This window comes from Danio rerio, chromosome 15 (genome assembly GCF_049306965.1).
Source record: "Danio rerio strain Tuebingen ecotype United States chromosome 15, GRCz12tu, whole genome shotgun sequence".
In the NCBI taxonomy this organism is placed as follows: Eukaryota; Metazoa; Chordata; class Actinopteri; order Cypriniformes; family Danionidae; genus Danio; species Danio rerio.
This window is the reverse complement of record NC_133190.1, coordinates 12532259-12556304: the sequence shown is the minus strand read 5'-3', so window position 1 is coordinate 12556304 and position 24046 is coordinate 12532259. Positions and strand designations below refer to the sequence as shown.

General features: G+C 35.4%; 3 protein-coding genes across 21 annotated transcripts in view; all 3 read left to right on the top strand.

The window, feature by feature from the left end:
- The window catches only part of rab30 (RAB30, member RAS oncogene family), a 33204-nt gene extending 31688 nt beyond the window's left edge, over nt 1-1516 (top strand). The window contains exon 5 of the mRNA NM_001002750.2: nt 165-1516. Within this exon, the coding sequence (NP_001002750.1) occupies nt 165-415 (251 nt within the window). The 3' untranslated portion in view covers nt 416-1516. The remainder of the gene's footprint in view (nt 1-164) is intronic.
- LOC141377778 (uncharacterized) overlaps nt 1-24046 on the top strand; it is a 369547-nt gene that overhangs the window by 194390 nt on the left and 151111 nt on the right. The window lies entirely within an intron of this gene.
- prcp (prolylcarboxypeptidase (angiotensinase C)) overlaps nt 6292-24046 on the top strand; it is a 107152-nt gene continuing 89397 nt past the window's right edge. For 18 of the 19 annotated variants that reach the window (XR_012390454.1, XR_012390453.1, XR_012390455.1 and 15 more), the window contains exon 1: nt 6492-6667. Coding sequence is in view for 3 of the 19 variants with exons in the window: in XM_073922919.1 (XP_073779020.1) it covers nt 6503-6667 (165 nt within the window). In the remaining 16 variants the exon portion in view is untranslated. Of the gene's footprint in view, nt 6668-24046 lie in introns of all 19 variants that reach the window. The other variant, NM_001002694.1, reaches the window with a different exon arrangement.

Genomic DNA, 24046 nt, shown 5'->3' with positions numbered 1-24046 from the left:
AGGGACCTCTGATTGAGTTGACACAGAATGACCTAGATGCTGAATAAGCAAACAGCTCACTTGTTAAAACTGAACTAATTCACTGGCTTATGTTCAACTTTCTAGCTCTCAACAACTGATTTTCACCAGAGCATTTGAGTCCTGTTCATTGCTGTTGTTTGCAGGGAATAAGATAGACTTGGCTGATAAGCGAGAAGTCCTTCGTCAACGAGCAGAGGAGTTTGCAGATTCTCAGAGCATGCTTTATCTGGAGACCTCTGCCAAAGAATCAGACAACGTGGAGAAGCTCTTTCTAGATCTGGCCTGCGAACTAATCCGTGAGGCCAAGCAAAACACGTTGGACAACAACGACTCCACTCCCATGCCCGGAGAAGGGAAAAACATCAACTATTTGGGCTGCTGCAGCATGAACTAGTAGACTTGGCCACGCTGTCTGGCTGAGGAGACAACATGGATTGCATACAAAGTGGTTTTATTGTTGGTGGCCACTGTGTAGTTGCACACTACAGTCTACACTAAGGTCTACTTTATTCTTCTTAAATTCTTGGGTATTTTAAAACATCAGTGATGCTGCTTTTAAAGTTGGCATCTGAAGCTTTTATGCTATGGACCATGGCCTTGTTGTTTTACAGTTGTGCTTGCTGGTAGGTCAGACAATGAGATTTTCTAAACTCCTGAACAATGCAACAGTTGGGATTTCCCTGCTGACTTAAGAGCCTATGTATTTTTCATATTAGAGATTTAAAAAACAACAACAAAATTTTGAATGCCGATCTTCATCAGTTATTTCACTCACCTGATAAATTGGTTTGTCCAAAAATGTGTAATTTATTCACCCTCATCTGGTTCCAAATTCATATTAATTCCAACATATACTGAATCAGGAACAGCAAAATTATTTAATGACACCACCTAATTTTCTTGTGGATGACAGGAAAAAAAATGTTGTAAAGCATTGCAGACATGGGATTGGTTGTTGTGCATTATGACACACTACAGGAAGTGAAATAATTAATCCTGTGTCCTGATGCCTATTTGTTGTTTACAAATCCTCACATCACCTTACCTCAGGCAAATTGTGACGTTATTTGGAGAAAAACAAACAAACAAATGTAATCTGAACCTTATGGCAAGCCATATTACTTTAACTGTAGTCTAATTCTTATGAAGCCATATGATGCTTTCAGGTTTGGAACAATATGAAGGTAAATGAATGATGAAACTGTTTGTTTTAGGTTGGCTGCACTGTTAAAGGGGTAATTTACCCAAACCATTTACTTCTGTCATCATTTACTAACCCTCAACTTGATCCAAACTAGTTTGAGTTTTTCTCTTCTGTTCATCACAAAGGAATATATTTGTAAAATGTTATTAACTTGTTGTAATTGACATAGTATTTTCTTCCCTTTACTCGGAATGTCAGAAGCTGGGTTTCCATCAACCTGTGCTAATGCACATGTTGATGTATCGCAAATGATGGAAGCACCAAATTTGAAATACATTTTCATTGATTTGCAAAAGTCTGTGTACACTTGCTTTCAGTGGTTTTGGGGTTCAAAATAATCCTTATTTATTGTAAAATAATGGAAGATTGAAAAAAAACGAATGAACTGGCTTGGTTGCTCTAAAGTACTAGTTGCAAGGTTACCAGTATTACAGACAGCCAGTCTAATAAATTGATGGAAATGCACCTAATTTGCATTTCTTTTTTGTGAACTTTGAAAAGATTCACTTCATGTTAAAACTGAAACCTAGCTAATGGTTACTACATCAAAAATATTTTTTGTGTTCATCAGAAAACCCATAAAGTTTTGGAACCAATTGAGGGTAAATAGTGAGCACATCTTCTGTTTTTGTTGAACTATTCATAGAAAACCTAATCCCACACAATTGGTGTATTAGTGTGTACATACTAGTTGTTGATTTCTTGCAAGATTGATTTAGGTTGCGTATGCATGCATTTTTTTTTTTCTCAGCACTGCTACAGCCAGCTACCTTCAGTAATCTGTGACAGGAAGATGTGATGTGAAACATCCTCATTTAAGTCCTTGTTTATTAGGCAGCCAGTTATTAGGAATATAAAATCCTCTTAGTGCTTGCATGGATGTTTGGCTGTAATTACTCAACAAAGGCCAGGCCGTTTCGATAAGTCATAGCAAAAACCCAATGTGCCTCTGCCATTTTCATACTGTCGTCACACATTAGACTCAACGGATTCTCATGGAGCATATTTGGGTCATATTTCACACTAAAATATGGTTCAGTCAGGGTCATTATATATTGTTTCGAGTTTGGTTTAAATTTGAAAAAAATTCTCACTACTGTAATGCAGTTATCAGAACAATCCTTTTCAATATAACCCTATTTTTATTATTATTTTCTTATGTTTTAAAGAGTACTGATACAACATGGGATTATTAAATGAACTGTGAAAATAATAATAAATACAGGGTTATACTTTTTTATCAAATGAAATACACTATACATATGCAGCCTTGGTGAGCATATAAAACATTTTTTTATGAAAATTTTTTTATATGTTCACCAAAAGTGTATATATTTATTAAAAAGAGTATACAACAAAAACATAATTCAATCCTACTAACCACACACTGTTGAATGGTTTCATGAGATCTACCTGTCCAGGCCTTTCAAATTACAATGAATTATTAGCAGCAAAGTAAATTATATCATTCATTTATATCTTTTCACATTTTACACAAAAATAAAAATAAATATGCACTGCCTCAAATGCTTCATTTTGTATAGATTGATTCAAACTCACACCCCAAAGTTAACTACAATTCCAATTTGTATATATTCTGTCCTTACCCAAAACATACCAGGAATCTTTATAGTTAAATTAGTCCATGCAGCTTTGCTATTGTAATAACTACAGTGATGTTTAAAGCTTTTAGCACTCGTGAGTTGAGAAGAGTTTGTGTGAATGAGATCTCATGCAATTCATAGATGTTTCAATGAGTTCTTGCACAAATGGTCTTTGTGTTTCAGTGTTAAAGAAAAAGATGATGGAATTTTTTAACTGTGTGATTTAGTTTGTGTGTTACCTCCAACCTTGGCTGTGCTTTAAGGTTGTTTGCACCTATGTCATTACGATGGAACTGTGAATCTCCTCTTTTATAGATTTTTAGTATTTAACTTGCTGCTACAAAGCTTTTTTATTCTTTTATTTGTAACAAATTTGACAGTATTTGAAAGCATAGATGCCATCGGATGCTTGGTTATTAGTAGGGCTTTTCACGTTTCAGTTTTGATTCTGAGATGTTTCAAAAGCATCACTATTCTCTCTTGAATCTATTCTGTGCTTAGTTTCTAAACTGCAAATGGTACTGTCTGTATGTTTCACAGACACTTAGTTCCTTACAAACTCAACTTGAACCTAACATAATGATAAAGTTAGGAAAGTTTCAAGCAAATTAAATGAGTGCTAATACATTTACATGTGTTTACAATTATTTTGTGACATAAAAGACCACCTAGCCTTATATGCACAAGCACTCTTCCACATGAGTATATGGCTAAAAATAGACTAATATAGAAATAGAATATGCTCAGAATTGATCCATGAGAGAATATTGGTGAACTTAGTAAATCTCAGAATTGATTTCCTCATGTTTTTTTATTTGATTTTTTTTTTCCACAGCTCTACTAAATAATACTCTAAAATAGAGAAATCTTTCAAACGTGCAGACTATAGTGCTGTTTAGACATGGTATTAACGTGTTTTATGTTATCTAATCAGATTACATAAAACATGTTAATACCATGTCTAAACAGCACTATAGTGGTCAGCCAACAAGCATCAGTGGAGTAATTAACTATAGTCTGTTGAAATATTTGAAGAAAAAAAATGTTCAACTGCAACTCGGCTTCACACACCTTAATTATATACGGAAATAATTACTCAGGAAAATTGATGGAAAAGTTGCTAATATTTAATAGAAGTATACACAGTGCTAAAAACTTGCACTAGCACCATATCAAAATTAGAACAAGAACAACAACAAACTATTTAATTGAGAAATACAATAGACCGCTGTGTTGACAAGTGGTTGTGTGAGGGGGATTAAGAGATACCCACATCTCAATAATTGTATTGCTTATAATTCAAAAGATAAAAGAGAAAACAGTGAATGTGTGAATGTGCAAGCGTTGTGCACATGTGCTCATTCATGCAAACAAATTTAGCCATTTTAATACTAAACAAATGCATAATAAAAGTGTAAGGGTGTTAATCACAAGGATTATGCAGTTTTTATTATGGGTAACAGTGTGAATCGCCAGCATATAAAGGTCCAGAATGAATTGCTAATAGCAGTTAATAACAAGCAGTTTGAAACAGGAAGCAAAGATAATGTGAGATTAGTATGAAAAGCCTATTTGTAATGAAAAATATTATACATTTTTTTATTCATTAAAACACTAAAAATGTTTTACTTGAAGATCAGATGTTTCAGCATTTTTAGTTATTCATGCCAATTATAGCATTGCATTTTCCTTATATGTACACACAGTTGCTTATGATGTTAAGCTTTTTTAACCTTTTATTTTAAAGTGATAACCTTTTCAAGTTTTGTATGATGTTTTTTTTTTTTTTTTTTTTTTTAATACATGATGTGTCATGCACAGTGTTTTGTCTAGCTTTGTTTTACAAATTCTTGCCTTATTGTAACGTGTTGCAATGGGACTTTTTTATGTTATATGTCCTAATTTCCAGTATAGTTATATTACTAAGCAAATACATTTTATTTTTTTTTATATGTAACCATTTCATTATGTGAATTACATTATGTGAATATTCATCAAGACTTGTGTCCAGTGAAGAAAATTCCAACTTTTGATTTATATTCAAGTAGATATCTGTACATTTATTGTTTATAATGTGTAATTTTGGTATATATTTTTTGATGTCATATGTGATACATTTATCATAAAGCCATGACTACAGTGATTCAGTATTGCTTATAAGCCATTTTCTTTCTGCAGTTCTGTTCATGTAACTTGTTTTAATGTATTAATACTCCACATATAGACTGCAAGTTAACACATTTATCCAAATAAACGTGATTATGACACTATCTGTATTCTTAATATAGGAAATAAAAGCATAATTTTTTTTTTTTACATTTCTTTGCAAAATAACCACAATATTAAATTAATTTTGAATTCAATTTAGTGTTTTTTTTACATTTTATTTTGTTACATTAGAATGTTACAATAAAACTTCAAGATAAATGTAGAATTACTTATGTATTGAATACCAATAATTATGCCAATAACTAATAATTATTATTCTTTTACAAATGTATTAACAAATAAGAATCATGTTTTGAACATATAGTAAAACCTTTTTTTCAATAGATGATACTCTGTCAAGTGTCGTACTGTACTTTTGTGTGCCTGTTTTAAAGTTATGTAGCCTACTGAATGTTCATTCATTCATTCATTTTCTTTTTGGCTTAGTCCTTTTATTAATCTGGGATTGCCACCGCAGAATGAACTGCCAACTTACCCAGAGGAAACCCACGCGAACGCGGGGAGAACATGCAAACTCCACACAGAAATGCCAACTGACCCAGCCGAGGCTCGAAACAGTGACCATCTTGCTGTGAGGTGACAGCACTACCTAATGCGCCTCCACATTGCCCACCTATTGAATGTATGAATAATATTATTACATATTTGACCAATATGTACCAACATACCAATACATTTTATGCATTTAATTTATATTAAACACTCATATAACTGTTAAAATTATTATATTAAAGACATAAACATAAAATAACATACTTATTATATAGGCTATAGTTATTAAATAGACAAAATTTTATGATATGTTAAAATTCTAATTCTAATTGTTGATTCTGTTTTTAACATGCATACAAATACTGTTACACCGAATGACATTTTAGTTAAATGCACAGCTAAAATAAACTCTAATAATAAAATGTTAGTACTGGTTTGTGCAGTAACCAATAAAAGGGTTTATATCGGGAGTTTTTATATCGGGAGCGAGCTCATAAATCCCATAAAACTTCAATACCCAAGAGGCATTGCGGTGATCACGTGTTTACAATGACACGAAATGTCATTGTACAAAGCATTCAAAACGCAAAGCATGTTGTGTCGCTGAATGCAGTTCCCATAAACAGAAATCGACAGAAATTAGATATAGTATGCTTTGAAGGAGAACAGACAACGAAGGAAATCTTCGATCACTTAACATACGTTGCGAAAAGATTTGGCAAGCCCACACCAGTGTTTCTAAAAAAAACTTGAAATGTAAGATATGAAAATATAAAAGCCATTTCAAATCGTTACATACATAAACATCGTTTTACTACATTTGTTTTAAAAGTTTTGCGTCATGGAGGAACAACAACAACGACGAGTCATCTGACGTCTTTCCTCGTTCCTCGTATGCAAATAACCTGCTTCATATCTCAAGATGACGACCAGTGACTGAAGTCATTCAGCCATGAGACTCACCAGCTCTGCATTGTCCTTTCGCCTTCTCATCCTTATATTCATCTTCAGTTGTAAAGCGCTGGCTCTCAAACCTCGGTTTTTAGGAAGAAACACGGACCAGAGCTTCTCTCAACACAGATCTGTTTCATACAACACTTTATATATTGATCAGCAGGTAAGTGTCATTGCTAATTTCACATAACCGTTTGTCTTTATAGATAAAATAAAACTACATAAAGTTTAATTGCATGGCAAAACTGATTAGATACTGTTATTATAATGATATTGTTCTTCATTAACGTTACCCACACAGCTTTTCATTTTTGTGTAGTCTGATAGGTATATACAAATTACTAATTATTATTGTATGTATCAGTTTGCATGAAATTAATCCATTAAAATGTATCGATATGTAATTAATTACTAATTAGAATACTAGTAAAAACAGTTAAACTGTAAAGTTTACTAATAAAATTAAGAAAAAACATTAATAAAATAATAAAAACTACATTTTAATAAAATAGTTTTAAAAAATCGATTCATTTACACTATTGTTTTTTTAAATTTATTGCTTTTTAAAAATATTTGTGCAAAGATGATTTGCTATATGTTATTCTTGAAATAAGTTTGTTAATATATATATTTATATATACAAATATAAATATATATGTTGATTAACTGAGGTGATGGTTTTATATTCACAAATCCCGGCATTCTCCTCAATAATATAGTTACAAAACGTTTTCTTTGCAAATTCTAAACAGAGAAATCATATTTCTCGTATATTATATAGCCAATAACTATCGAATTGCAACATTGTTTCCAGTCAATTAAATTTTGTTAATGTTGATTTGAAGTCATAGTTGTGATTTCAGACTGAATATTCAAAGCAGAGGGTTAAACAAAATGGGCACAAATTGTCAAAGAACATATGTGAGAATATAAAACTACCTTTACCTCAATAACTATTAAGCTTTCTTAAAAACCACAATAAAGGTACATATTACAAATACTGTTTTTATGCAGATTTTTTATGTGATTGTATTTATTATAATTTTTGTTTTTTCTTAAAATTCTTTCATTCAAAATATAATTTAAGAACACATTAAATTAAGTTGAGAATAAGTGACAATAAAGCCATTTGAAATGTTTATCTGACACTGAACTCTAAAGTAAGAATGCTGAAAAGGTAACTTTGCATCACAGAAATAAATTATGTCTGATCATATATGTAAATGGAAAACCATTTTTTTAAATTGTTGTACATTTTTACTGGTTGTGTTGAATTTTTGATCAAATAAATGTCAACTTAAAGGAACACCACCTTTTCTGCAATAAGCTCATTTGATCAGTTTCCTGGAGTTAAACAGTCGACTTGAACCATTTTTGAAACTATTCAGGTGATTTCTTGTTCTGGCGAGGTCACTATTAGCTTAGCCTAGCAATAATTTATTGAATTGACCATTAGCATTTCCTTAATTATTATTATTTTTTTTAATTTAAAGGAATGTTTTGATAACATTCCCTTTTGATGTTCGAGGTCTCTGTAGTTACATTGTGTTATAAAACTGACAGAAAAATGAAACATTTCTAATCTAGGTCAAATTTACCATGAACTATACTCGCATTCTGGCATAATAGCAATGTATGAGTGTGTCACTACTAATAGTATGTTACTAGCCTACCAGAGAGGCTGAAATACAACTCTAGGACTGCATTTAAAGGACCCGCCACATTTCTGGGACCCTGTTGTTCCTGATCTGTCCAGTAGAGGGCGGTTGGGATTAGGGGGTGGGGGCTGGAGTAGGGTGCTAAGCCTCGCCCTCCTTAGTTACTGTTGCTACGCCTTTCAAGCTTTCATGCGTGGCACATCTATTTCAATTTACTGTGTCGTTGTCAGACATTGCCAGGGATATAAGTAGCCATTTTTGGCAAACATGTGAGATATGCGAGAAAGCCAGACAAAAAAAAAAAAGACTGCAGTATGCATTACAGGGGTATATTCACAACATAATAGGCAACCGATTAGAAAATAATTTAATCAAAATTGAACCTAAGTTAGCCTAGCCGCCTCATACGCTGAGCATTCAACAACTTAGTTCATGCACAGCAGGATAGGGGAAATTTAAAAATAATCTAAAAATTAAATCGTGATTTTTCTTTATTTATTTATTTTTTGCCAAAAAGACTGATAGATTAATTGTTGTGCAATGAAATATAGCTTTACTAACCGATGAAGAAACATTGATGGATTTGTTCCAAATATTAGCATCATTGTCCCATAACAATGCACAGTACCGATATCTGTTTGTGTGCTCTTTATCCAATTTCTATTGAATTTGCAGTTAAGTGGAAGTAATGAATAAATTAAAATGTAAGTCAAAATATAAATAGCACAAGTGAACATAGATTTTCCCTACCAGCAAATATTAATCAAACATCCAAAAATAAAAGGAGACACTAACCTTCTATTTACCTTATTCTTCACCGACGAGTGGGCGCAGCCATTTGAATCTTTTTGGCTCGAGACTTCCGGTCTCATTCACTTCTATTAATTTTTAGACATTAAAAAACTATGGAGTCGGATAAGTCTCAATAATAATTCATGCAAAAGACACGATGTACACATGCGTAGCCAAATTCACATGCATAAAACCATGTGTGTAAAATATTTCAAAATTTATTTACAAAATTCACGTGTGTAAAATATTTATTTATATTCACAAAAAAAATTTACGTGCACAAAATAAAAATAAATTTTCATAAAATATGTTTCACAAATGCAAAACACCATTTGCAAATGTATAAGAGTGTACAAAAAGTTTTGAATGTTTAAAACTTGCGAGTTCATCCTGAATGAGAATGTGCAAATCCTCTTTCACGTACGACTCCCCCTGGATACGTGTGTGTGTATTTTTGAGACTTTTTTGGCAGTCAGGGCAACTCATACCTTTCAGCCAATCAGATGAGAGCTGTAGTCAATGACACCCTCTCTGCCCTCCTTTTGCACAGACTGTTCCTCTCCAGCATGGCGAGTCTCATGGTTTGGTTTGGTTTGGTTACGATTATCATGCCATCAATTCAGTTCAATTAGATATCTCAGTGCATCACAGTGCATTGACAATGCTTTCCATACATAATTAGATTTTTTCTTCACAACACAATTTTTTTAATTAAAATCCATAAGTATATTTATATACTATTTGTAATAGAATTTTGTTCTTTAATACAGCAGTAAGATATATGAACTGTAGCCTTAATTTGACATGCTCAAAGAAAACACTCTTTCTGAGTGTATCAAACAAAACTTCATTACATGTACAGAAGACAGCATGAGCATTTACAGCAAATAAACTGATGTAAATATTATCCCGCTTATTTTACACGCCTATTACTGATTATTCTTCACCTGCCCAACAGAAAGGGCTGCTATCGGCTTTAGAAATAAAATTGCTGTTCAACTATGGCGGGAAGTACAGCCACGGTTCGGTCTAAATGCGCATAATACGCGGTTATCTCCGGTAATCAGGGCTTGACAGTAACTTTTTAGATCACCAGCCTCTGTGGCTAGTAGATTTCCAAAATTACTAGCCACTCACTATTTTTACTAGCCACAATTTTCTTTTTGGAAAAAATATATTTTGCATAAATTTGACTTTGACATGCTAAACTACTTGATTTAGATATTGTGTTATATCTACATGCCTTTCCATTCATTTTACTTATTGGGCTCTATTTTGACGGTCCATGCACAGAGCGCAAAACGCAGGGCGCAAAACGCAGGGCGCAAACGCTTTCAGGGTGTGTCAGAACGCATTTTTGCTAATTTAAGAACGGGAAATCTGCCTTGCGGCGCATGGTTTAAAAGGTTTGAGTTTATTTTCTTAATGAGTTATAGGTGTGTTTTGAGAATAAACCAATTAGAGTCTCATCTCCCATTCCCTTTAAGAGTCAGCTGCAAAGTAAGTCTAAGTGGAAAAAATTAGCATTTCAATAGCAAACAGTTAACAGTTAACAGTTAACATTTTTTTTTAACAGAAAACTGTTGAACAGAGCATCTACTGCATGAGAATGAGAGATAATGGAACCACTTTCACATTCGCTTTTGGATAGGGAAACCTTTACCCACAGACAAACTACAATTTAAAAATGATTTCCAACCAGCCAAAGTGGCTAGTGGAGGTGTCTGTCTAACCCACCAGCGCTGAAATCTACCCGGTTTGTAAAGCCCTGCAGGTAATCCATAATAGTCACAGTAAAGAAAACTCGCACCTCAGGCACACTCGTGTTTGGATCCACAAGTATCGCTTTTAACAGCGAAGAGGAGAGGAAAAGTTACCTCACAAACGCCAGCTGGTCAAACGTCCAAAGTGAGAGAGAGAGGCCTGTAGTTTTACAGCATTTTACCGTAATAGTGAAATAGCGGCTCGTGTGCTGTGCCGCCTTCATTGTAGTAAGAGTGTTATTTACTGGCTATCGCCTCCGCCATAGTATCGCGCGTAGAAGATAAATGACGTCAGTAGGTAATAACTGGTTATGATCTATGACTGAACCAATATCAATAATTTTGACACCACTAGTAACGAGTAACGATGCAGCACATAAAAAAAATCTATCGTAGTAAAAATATTACACTCATCGAAAATATGTAGTGAAGTAAAAGTGGAAGTAGGAGAAATTAAAAATACTTCAGTAGAGTACAGATACAGGCTTTTAGTACTTAAGTACAGTAGTGAAGTAGTTCTTATAGTACTTGATTACTATACATCTCTGATAGTACCCATTCTCATGTATAGGTTTTAATTTAATCAACCAATTGAGACGTTGCCCCATAGTCTGGAAATGCATAAAGACAATAGATATATGTCTTCAACACTTGGCCTAATCATTTTTGAATGGAATGAGATTTATTAAAAACCAAAGGATATAATTTTTAATTTATATATTTGTTACTGCTAATTTGGAGCTAGATTATATAACTTTTTATTCCAACACACTCTATAAAACTGTACAGGAAGGCTTAACAAATGATAATAAGAAACATTTACAAAGCAGTGTAATACTTCGAAAATCATGATCAGAATATATTTAACCATGCCTAATCTCAGATGTACAGAAAGGGATTTTTTTTTTATAAATTGTTAAAACATTGACATATGTGATGCAGAAAGCCCAGAGACTTTAATAACAGAAATGTCATTTTAATGTGTTATATGACTAAAAGGGGGTCATAAACGAATATTTTTTTCAATTTAACTGAGTAGATGTTTGAACCCAGAAACGGCATTCATATGTCAAGTTTTCACATATGGGTCCAAGAAATGTGAAACTGCATGGGCTGCTTCAGGGGCACCTTGAAATCATGGAGAGATGATATACAAGCTATTGAACTCCATCAGAAAGCAAAACAAATTAAGAATGTTTTGATGTGTTCAACCAAGAAACCAGCAGTTTATATCTGGAAAATTACAGTTGTTACCACCTCTCTCAAAAAACAATGACTCGTTTTAAAACATAGATAAAGCAACATAAAAAAGAAACTTAGTAAACATAATAATCGTTTTTAAAACAATTTAGTTTTACCAGAAAACCAATAATAACGATAACATATGCTTACCCCACAACAAACGAATTAAATAATAAATCTTCAGAGAGAAAAAAAAAAAAGAAAACGAAACAAAACCACAAATCAAATGCTGGCTGGTCCACTAAAGCTGTGTCTCTCTTTCGCCTCCTCATTGGCATCTTTAACCTTGCCAATTAGTCCTGACATGGGAAACCGGTGCGTCCACCTCACCGCATGCGCACTCGTATTAAAAGCCAAGAAAAACAAAGGAGGGTTAATAAAAAAAGAAGAACACAAAGAAGAGACACAGACCGTAACACAGTTAATAATAGTTCTTATAAACAATTCATTTACAGTGCATCCAGAACGTATTTCTAGCGCTTTACTTTTTTCACATTTTTTTATGTTACAGCCTTATTCCAAAATAGATTAAATATATGTATTTCTTCAAAATTCTACACTCAATACCCCATAATTACAAAGCACATGTACATGAGTATTCACAGCCTTTGCTGTAAAGCTATAAATTGAGCTCAGGTACATTTTGTTTCCACTGATCATTCTTGAGATGTTTCAGCAGCTTAATTTGTAGTTTACCTGTGTTAAATTAAGTTGATTGGACATGATTTGAAGAGGCACACACCTGTCTATATAAGGTCCTAGGCCTGACAGTGCATGTCAAAAGCACAAACCAAGCATGAAGACAAAGCAATTGTCTGTAGACCTAAGCACAAGACTGGAAAGGGTTACAGAAAAAACTGCTTCTCTGAAAGTTCTAATGAGCACAGTGGCCTCCACCATCCGTAAGTAAAAGATGTTTGGAATCACCAGGACTCTTCCTAGAGCTGGCCGGCCATCTAAGCTGAGTGATCGAGGGAGAAGGGCCTCAGTCAGAGAGGTGATCAATAACCCGATGGTCACTCTGTCTAAGCTCCAGCATTCTTCTGTGGAGAGAGGAGAACCTTACAGAAAGACAACCATCTGTGCAGCAATCCACCAATCAGGCCTGTATGGTAGAGTGGCATGGCGGATTTAAGCCACTCCCCACCTGGAATTTGCCAAAAGGCATCTGAAGGACTCTCAGATCATAAGAAACAAAATTCTCTGCTCTGATGAGACTAAAATTCATCTATTTAGAGTGAATGCTAGATGTTATGTTTGGAGAAAGCCAGGCACCGCTTATTACCAGGCTAAGACTATTCATACAGTGAAGCATGGTGGTGGCAGCATCATGCTGTGGGGATGTTTTTCAACAGCTGGAACTGGAAGACTAGTCAGGATAGAGGGAAAGATGAATGCAGCAATGTACAGAAACATACTGAATGAAAACCTGCTTCAGAGTGCAATTGACCTCAGACCGGGGTGACTGTTCATCTTCAATCAGGACAATGATCCAAAGTACACTGCCAAAATATCAATGGAGTGGCTTAACAACTTGGTGAATGTCCTTGAGTGGCCCAGCCAGAGCTTAGATCTAAAAACAGGTGCCAAGCTTGTGGCATCATATTCAAAAAGACATAAGGCTTTAATGCTGCCAAAGGTGCATCAACAGAGTATTGAGCAAAGGCTATGAATACTTATGCGTCATATTCTGAGATTGTGTTTGTTTTCTCCACATGATGTTGTCATTTTCCCTAGTGTTTCTGTTTGGGGTTCATTTGTGTTAATTCTGTTCAGCTGTGTCTTGTTAGACTAGCCTATTTATTCTACTCTCTTGTCTTTACTTGTCACTTGGTTTTTGAGTTTGATGCGCTCTTGCCGTTACCACCTTATGCCTTGGCAATTGGGTTCATCAGTTTTCCCTGTGGCTAAACAGTAAAACACTGGTCTACTACACCAGAGACCTGGGTTTGAGCCTCGGGCCCATTACAGAAAAACCAAGTCAAACATGAACCCTACTGAGGCCACTGCCCAAGAAATGGTCTCTATTGTTGCTCAGCATGACATTACAGTCGAGTGCTATGAGGCCTTGATTCAGCAAGAGGCACTTATGGAGAAGCATTTCCACTTGCTATCAGAACTCATGACTTCCATGCGACAATTTTCTGACAGTCTGTTTCAAGGTCCAACTTCATTCCCAATGGAATCTTCAACTTCTACACCTGTTATCCTTATTCCTCAACCTCAGCTTGAACCGCGTCTTCCCCCTCCGCAACACTTGTCAGGGGACCCTGAGGCATGTGAGGGGTTTATAACTCGGTGTGACCTCACTTTAAAGCTACAACCCTCCACCTTCTCTTCAGAACAGGCTAAGACCGCTTATGTACTCACTCTATTATCTGGCAAAGAACTTGCTTGGGCAACAGCGATGGATTGCTGGGTCTCCTTGCGGTACTTGTTACTCAGCTTTTAGGAAATAATTATGGCATGTATTTTACCATTCCCTCTCAGGATGAGAGGCTTCCAAGCAACTACTCATTTTGTGTCAGGGAAATAGGAGTGCCACAGACTATGCCATTCAATTCTGGACAATTGCTGCAGGAGCAGGCTGGAATGATGAGGCCCTTATCACTTGTTTCCAGAAAGGGTTGTCTGAGGCCCTCAAGGACGAGTTGGCTATCCGAGATCCAGTTAAAACCCTCAAGTCCTTAATGGACCAAGCTGTCCTCCTGGACAACCGCCTGAGAGAAAGAAGACTAACCACCAGCTATGTTCCTTCACGTTCTCCCAGCCTCTGCAATATACCATATGCTACTGAGTCACCTCAGTTTTCAGAACCAGATTCCCCAGAGCCTATGCAGCTGGGCCGTGCCTGACTAACTCTTCAGGAACATGCCCATCCTATGAGGAACCGTTTCTGTCTCTATTGTGGTGGATCTGGCCATTTCTGCTTCTATCGTCCTGAGTTAAAGGAAAACTGACCATGCCAGACAATAAGGAGAGAGCTGTCTCGGGAGTGACCCAATTCGTCTCTCCTTGCAACTCCAGTCTGCTCTTACCCATTACTTTGACATTTGAGTCCAAGAAACACCAACTTCAAGCACTTGTTGCCTGCGGCCTCGTGCCAACGCACGCCTCCCACCAGTGCCGATATACAGCCATTTCGCACTGCTACTCGTGTGATATTGCTCGTATATATATATATATATATATATATATATATATATATATATATATATATATATATATATATATATATAAACACAATTTTATGCTACTGGATGACTGAAAGTCAAACATAAATGCCTTATCAGAGAGTAACATCACTGTTGTCACCGAACACGTGACTGTTTCAATGCACTGTAAAAGACTTATAGACCTATATTTGAAAGACACAATCAATAAATACTTAACCATTTAACTTCAATACATCATTTAAGGGCATTCTACATTGACATTGATAAAATCTGTTGTCAAGATTAGGCGTCTTATTAAGGGAATTAAATTTCCTTTAAAGTCTCATCCACCATTATTGTCCCACACTGCAGGTAAAATAACCAGACTTTCAGCAAAGCCTGAAAGTTCTGTACCAGTTTTCTTACTATTCATATATTAGATGTAAAAGATGTTAAAAAAACTGAGATCTGGAAAATTCTTGTTGAATGCTTAAAAAAATCCAAGCAGAAACCTATTGCATGCAAATGTGCTTGCTGGCATGCAAATGTGCTTGCTGGTATTGCTATGAAAACATTTCACCATCCATATTTAAATTATAGCCAAGGGGTAATCCGCACCAGAGAGCTAGAAAATATGGAAGAGACTGATATTACTACAGAGTTGATGCCTCAAGATGTAATACATGTTAAAATAATCACAATCAGGAAAGAAGATTGTCTCATAAAAACAGGAACCTATATCTTAACTTTTAGTAGACCTCTATCTCTAGAAAAATTCTAATTTGATACTTAAGTGTCAATGTTGAGATTTTTACATCTAATCCACTCAGGTGTTTTAACTGCCGAAAGTTTTGACATGGATTGGCTGGTTGCAAAAACAGGCGTACTTGTGTAAAATGTGGATAGGAAAAACTTGGTAAGCAATTAAAAAAAAAAAAAAACAGCAAAGTACAGCTACTGTGTAGGATAACTTCCAACCACATCCAAGGACTTTCCTACAGAAAAAGAAAACTAAGTCTTGAAAATCAAGTGCTCTAAGAAGGTGACTTGAGGTGTTTGGAGCCTCGAAAACGTGTAGAGAACTCTCCATTCTTTAAATTGGATAAGACTTTTGCGGCTGTGATAAAAACACAACTATAGTCTATTGAGGTGCAGACAGACTTTACATGGATAAATGAAATATTTGAAGAAATAAAATCTTAACCTCCAGTAAATACAAAGTTTGTTGATCACCAAAGTCAGACTGTGCTCCATCAGACTCAAGCAAATCACAAAGGAAATTCCTCTACTGGACAAAAGCACTCATCTAAAAGTAAAAATTGCAAAAAAAATAAATAAATAAAATTCTCAAAAGAAAAATGCCAAGGGCATAAAGAGATGAAGGCCAGTAGCTCAAAAGACATAGTCGCAGTCGCAGCACTTCTCCTAAAACTAGAACTAAAGGGCACTCACGTTTTACCAACTTGATAGTGGAAAGTCATGTAGTTTAGTGTAACTATCGCTGCATAAGAGATAATTTTTCTGAATTACAACATCTTGCTTACATTTATCACCATCTGGCTTTCTGTCTCCAAGAGACAAATCTGTTCATCAGAGAGTAATACAACAAGCTCAATATCCGGATTTGTTTAATGCAAGACGTAGCTATATTCGACCATTCAGTGTATAGATCAGAACACACATAAACTTAAATCTAAATCTTGATTCCACCAGACTCTGATTTGCCCGGTCCCACCATGGAGGTTAAATAAGTTGCAGGTAAATCTGGATCTGAGCAAGCATAAGAAAATAGATATTTTTCCACATAAATATCAACAAGAAGTTTCTGACATAAAGAATTTGTATTCTATTCATAAACCTTAATATACAGATAGATCAAAAAAGGACAGTCATGTTTCAGCAGCAGTAGGATTGGGTCAATACACTATGGCAGTGGTTCTCAAACTGTGGTGTACGCGGGCTTCCTCCTAGTGGTACGCGGAGGAATCGCCAAATAATGAAAGAAACAATTAACACTTTTAATCCTTTGATGCATAATATAACATCGATGTGATCAGCATTGTCTGCTTGGTGAAGCGTACGATCACAACGCTGTGCTTAGAATGTTTATTTTAGTGCTTTGTGACATAAGCTGCTGAAAATCAGTTCCCGAAGTTTAAGCATTGATTCTGAAGGGTGATTTGACTGACATGAAAAGTAGCCAATCACAGTCGACCTTTTCTAGTCGCGTGAAACGTAAGGGCGAGACAAAGGCTTTCTGTGTTGCAGAGACAGAGAAAACAACTTAAAAACAAATGTTTTGTTGGAATAATGCTTCTCTGATGTTTTCACTATAGAGATGTCTAGCAGAGTAATTAAACCGCGGACATATTTCCTGCCTTTTTGATGATCTACATACACGTTTCGCTCTCCGACAGCCAGTCGACTCGCCTCTGACCTGTCACTCCTCTAAATACATTCTGAATGGCGGCGCGGGAATAGAGGTATTGCGCAATTACTCATTTCTGCAAATGTGGCGAGTGCTTTATTTTTACACGAGAAAGCGCATTCATGTACGCAAATCGCTAAAACAGATATGCGAGCTCCTAAATAGGCTTTTTTTGTTTCAAATTAACTGCAAGTCCTCTCATGATCACCTGTGTGCTCAGGTTGAATACAATCGCGATCTCTCCACTATTAAAGTAGACATTATTTATCTTTATTCCTTGACTAAATTTAGTCAAAAGTATTCAAAGTTATCAAGTATTTAGAATTAGATTGATGCATGATCGATGACAATGCAAATGGTCTTCTTATTTGGCTGTATTGTGAAGTGAAACTTACTTTTAGCAAAGGGGGACTTATTTCTTTACGACAAAAGAATTATGCTGGAAATGTTTCTGGATGAGGTATTTGTGTGATTTAACGTTATACATTTAGCTGTATTCTGATCTGTCTTAAAGCATTACAGGTCAAAACAATTCATTGTTACATATTGTTTATTTATCAAAATTAACAATAAGGCTCTTAAAGCACTGCTTTGATTAATGTATTGTTGTCATATTTCAAATACTTCAAGTAAAATGAAGTCGTTTATTTATTTTTTTTACTGACAGTGTACTTGTATTATTATTTTTTTTTTGTATTTTAGATTAAGATCAAGTGTAAAATAAAATCTACATGTGATGTACAGCTATTTAAGAAACAGATTTGCCATATTGTAAAGAAAAATAGTGTAAAATATGTAAATAAAAGGCTAAATTTAAATATTTTTACCATATACTTTAATTAAACCTTTCAAAGCTTGAAAATATTGTTTAAAATGGGCAAAAAGTGTCTCTATGGCCTTAAAGTTTATGTGGTAGTTTTGCCAATGCTATTGAAAAAAGATTAATTGTCATGAAAGGAAAAATCGACCATACTTCCTTTGTTAGTGCAAATTCCTATACATGTAGCTTTGAGATTTAAGCAATTAAACCATTCAATCAGGTTTACACTTAAAAAAGTGATTTCATAATGAAAATCTGATAATTTTTTTTTCAAAAGTAACCAACTAGTACTTTTTAAAAGAGTACTTTGTACTTTTACCTAATATTAGTATTATTTACTAAAATTTGTGTTATTTTAGCAGTGTAATAGTATTTTTCCTTGAGTACAAAAAAGATTTCACAAGCATTAAGTGCAGGTTTATTATATTATTAATATATGATTAATAAATATTATTATTATTATTATTATTATTATTATTAATGGTTTTTATGTGTATCTATTCCTATGCAATGTTTTATGGGTTGCTGAGAATACATTTCAGGTCTTCAATACATAGCATGTCAGTCTTGAAAAAAAATAGGTGCTGGAATTGATTTTCATTAGGCTGTGCCTGTATGAACCCTGTCATATGTAAATTTAACATTTCAAGATTTGTCTAAAAGTGTATGAATATGACATATAGCCTATATTTATGAGGTCCAAGCAACATTTCCAGCTTTTGATGAATAGGCAACTATGAATACTTTAAATTTAAGTGCAGCAGTTTTCTTTTTACTTTTTTAAGAACAGCGCCATTTTTTATGAACCTTTAAAAGCACATTTTAACTAAAACGTTTTTTTTTTTTTACCTGCAAGCACCAGTTAATGTTCAGACTATTTAAAATGTTTAAAGTGACTGACAATAATACATATTCTTAATAATAGGAATTAATCTGCATAGTTTTTAAACTGTGCACACATGTAGCTGCTTAATTAGGCCCACAACGCTATTTTTAATACTGGTTAAAAAATAGCGTCGTAAGGTGGTACTTGGAGAGACAATTTTTTTCTAAGGTGGTACTTGGTGAAAAAAGTTTGAGAACCACTGCACTATGGCATTTGTTTTAATGATCAAAGCTTAATTTTTACAGCTGAAGCAAAGGTTCTATTTTTGGCTTTGGAACACATTAAAAAAATTATTTTATTTATTAATTTATTCTGACTCAAAATCTTGTCTACAAACATTGAATTCTTCTGGAGTATCCCATTATTATTGAAATTTTATCAAAGTGAACTACAGAGAACATTTTATATTATAGTTTCCTGCTAGATCCCAGGACACGTTAGACTATTTTGCAAATGACCAAGCCAACAAAACTGCCAAAACAGCTCTAACAGGAAAGATTAAAAAATTTCAAAAACCTAAAAAAAAAAAAAAAATTTTTTTTTTTTTAAATTGTTCTCTTCGGATTTAAAGCCATTTTTAATGTTATTAGACAACATTTTTTTTTATCTGGAGAGACTTTAAATGAAATATTTATAAATGTGAATCCTTCTAAAATTGTACACTTTTCAAAAGTAAACCTTAAAAAACTGTTTAAGATTTTTATCTTGTATATTATTATTATTATTATGTATTTTAACTTGTGTATTATGTATTGCTGTTGATGACTTTGAATTGTTAGAATATTTTTATAATTATACAAAAGTGTTAGTTATAAAATGTGATAAACTTAATCTTTTTTTGCCATAACATAGCCAAAGAAGTTGATATGGCAATAAACTCAAAATTCTCTTTCTCTTATGATTCAAAATGCTCACCTGAACTAGTCGCGAGTGGTGGAGGGCAAGCAGAGAAAGAGGGGCTAATGTGTGATCTTAAGTGCTCTTTTATGCAGGGTTTTCTGATGGCTCATTTCCACTAGGTGATATGGTGCGGTTCTGTACGCTTTAATGAACGTTTCCTTCAAAAGGTTTACCAAAAAGTCAAAAGGTTTACCAAAAAGTGAACCATACTGTACCCATTTTTAAGTGCTCTTTTGCAAGGGTACCTAGCACAACAAAAGGGTAGCAAAAGGCAGAACCAGATGTGCAGCTGATTGGTTTACAGAGATACAGTACATCACTGGTTCGTGCAGAATAATAAAAACAAAGGAAGCCCCATTTTTAAATACACAGCCAAGACATTATGCCATAATATACATATAATAATGAGCAATTGTCGATCCAAGCTCAAAAAGAGGAACAGCCTCAAAGCCAAGAACAAAATCTGCCATATCCTGTTGTATGAGATTAATGCTAACAATATGATCTAATATAAAGTTCTTTGACAACATCGATAATGTATATTCTTATTTAGTTTAACAACAAAACATTAATAAATAGCACTATTCCGCCTAACCTGTTTTGTTGAGCTGAAGTTGCTTTTATATTTGCATTGGTTCATTTTTGAAAAATGACAGCCTTCCTATTCTGTTTACCATGCTACTCTGAATATTCGCTCTGCAATAGCATGTAAGCGTGGTTTAGTAATAAATGTATATCATGCACGCCGCCGGCCAAACACTAACTAGTGGGTTGTCTGGTGTTGTGACGCGGTGCGCGTGTTCGCAATTTCAGGAGGCGTGGCTTTGAATCACAGTCCCTCCCCGTCGTCCAAAGATAATATGCTAAGCGATTAGCATTTTGGCAAATCACCTACTGCACCTTTAAAGGGCACCTAGGTTACCCCTTTTTTCAGATTTAATACAAGTCTTTTGCGTCTCTAGAATGTGTATATAAAGTTTCAGATCAAAATACCCATCAGATCTTTCATTATATCTTTTACAAGATGCTGTTTTATACTGATTTTCAGCAGGCGGTGGTTTTGTCGTACTGCGCCTTTAAGACGAGTCTTTCCCGCCCCCTATTTCTACCTGCCTCCTCCCTCAGCTGCGTCAGACAACAGACAGACTTAAAGGAAGAAGGTCTCACGTAGCATTTGTGAGATACTACAGTAAGAACTAACCTTTACTAATCAGTATTGTGAAGTTGCATTGATGAGTCACACACAATATCGTTACAAAGTAACGCGGGCGCACACACACACACACACCGCAGATGACACACACGCTCAGGCAGGAAGGCAGGCAGACAGACAGAGCGCGCTTAGCTTAGTTAAGGCTAACCTCAAGTACTGTGTGGATATCTGTTATGCTAATGTACAAAATAAACCTGATTTAACTTCCACAAACCGGAATTGAAGCGTCTTCTTTTATAAATGTTCTGACACACGGCTGTGCTGATGAAGTAAAGCTGAAGTAAAACGCTGTAATTAATTACACACTCTGTTTTAAAACACTTTAAACATGTGAAACTTACTCTTAATCACATTTGATGATGATTGCTGATCCTAGCGAACAGAACAGACCTTTTATTCCCGGTTGCTTTGCGTATGTCTGCCTGGTCTTGTTGACATATACACGCGACTACCGGAACATGTTAATGCGCGCAGCTGTCAAACAATTCGGTGGGCGGGGGGATCGCACACCTACGTAATGGTGCGATCGATTTGAAAACAGCTCCAATTGGCTGACCCTTTTTTTTGTAGTTAAATTGAAAAAAAAGGACTGGGTGTGTTCATATCACCCCAGTATGACGGTCTATACACTATACCAACACACAGATCTGTCCAAACAGCTTGAAAAGTAGATTTTTTACCATAGGTGCCCTTTAAGTTATAAAGCTTTTATTTATTCTGTGCTGATGCATTTGAAGGCTAAAAGCTAACATTAAAATCTAATGTAACGTTAAAAACCTGTATCATTTTCATTGTGAACAACATACTTTAAAGTGCAGCTTTTTTTAAATGGATAACACGTTTATAAGTACAGCAGGAAAGTTCCAGTTGAAAACAGAACTACTAGTTGTAACTCCAAACGATGTTTACTCCAATCAATCACACTTCTGTGAAATAAACTGCCACACTGTAGAATTAATTAGCAACACTGATTGACAATCAGCAATACTGATTGACAAACAATTTCACATGCTGTTTTGCAAATGGAATAGACAAGAGATAAAAATTGTAGGCAATTACCAAGACACCCCCAATAAAGGAGTGGTTCTGCAAGTGGTTACCACAGACTAATTCTCAGTTCCTATGTTTTCTGGCTGACGCTTTAGTCACTTTTGAATGCCAGCAGTGCTTTCACTCTGGTAGCATGAGATGGAGCCTTTAACCCACACAAGTGGGTTAGCGTAGTATTTAGAGCATGGAGGCACTACCAGGAAACAGGGCAGTACATCGGGAGACATATTGGAGGCAGTGGAAGGGCAACAACTCAGAAGCAGGACTGCTACCTCAGTCTTTGTGCAAAGAGAAACAGGATGAGCACTGCCAGAACCCTGCAAAAGGACCTCCAGTAGGCCACAAATGTGCATGTGTATGCTAAAACCAGCCTGATCTCACGAGAAAATGTAAGTATTTTATGTTTTGCCAGTTTAGTGGCTAATTCGTACAAATTCGTTCAGTCGCACGAAATGGTACGATTTTAAAAAGGAGGCGTGGCACCTGACCCCACCCCTAACCCCAACCGTCATTGGGGGATAAGCAAATCGTACTAAATTGTACGAATTAGATCGTACGAACTCATACGAATTAGCCACTAAATGAAAAAGTTACGAATTGCCGTGAGATTGTGTTGGCTCAAACAGTCAGAAACAAACTCCATGAGAGTGATATGAGGGCCTGATGTCCACAGGTGGGGGGTTGTGCTTACAGCACAACACAGAGCAGAATGTTTGGGTTTTGCCAGAAAATACAAAGATTGGCAAATTCAAATGGCGCTTGGTGCTCTTCACAGATGAAAGCAGGATTACACTGAGCACATGACAGAGTCTGGAGACAACATCCTCCAGCCTGACCGTTTGGCATTGGGTCAGTAATAGTATGGGCTGGAATTTCTTTGGAGGGTCGCACAGCACCTTCCATGTGCTTGCCAGAGGCAGTCTGACTGCCATTAGGTACCAAGATGAGATCCTCAGACCCCTTGTGAGCCCATATGAAGGTGTAGTTGGCCCTGGGTTCCTTCTAATGCAAGACAATGTTAGACCATGTGGCTGGAGTGTGTCAGCAGTTTCTGCAAGATAAAGGCATTGATGCTATCGACTGACCCTTCTGTTTTCCAGAACTGAATCCAATTGGGCACATATGAACAGAGATGTATAGTAACGAAGTAGAACTACTTCACTACTGTACTTAAGTACTAAAAGGCAGTATCTGTACTTTACTGGAGTATTATTTTTTTCTCCTACTTCCACTTTTACTTAAGTACATATTTTCCATGAGTTTAATACTTTTACTCCGATAGATTTTTTATGTGCTGCATCGTTACTCGTTACTAGGGGTGTCAAAATGATTGATATCAGTTCAGTAATAATAGGTCATAACCGGTTATTACGTGATGACGTCATTTATCTCCTATGCGCGATGTCGCAATACTATGGCGAAGGACGGAGGCGCGAGGGCGAGGCGGCACAGCACTCCAGCTGCTAGTTTACTGTTAGGGAGAAATGTTGTAAAACTTCACCTCTGCCTATCTCTCGCTCTCTCACTTTGGACATTTGACCCGCTGGCCAGTTTGTAAGGTAACTTTTCCTCTCTTCTTAGCTGTTAAAGCTGTGGATCCAGACATGAGCATGCTTCATTTGCAATTAAGTTTTC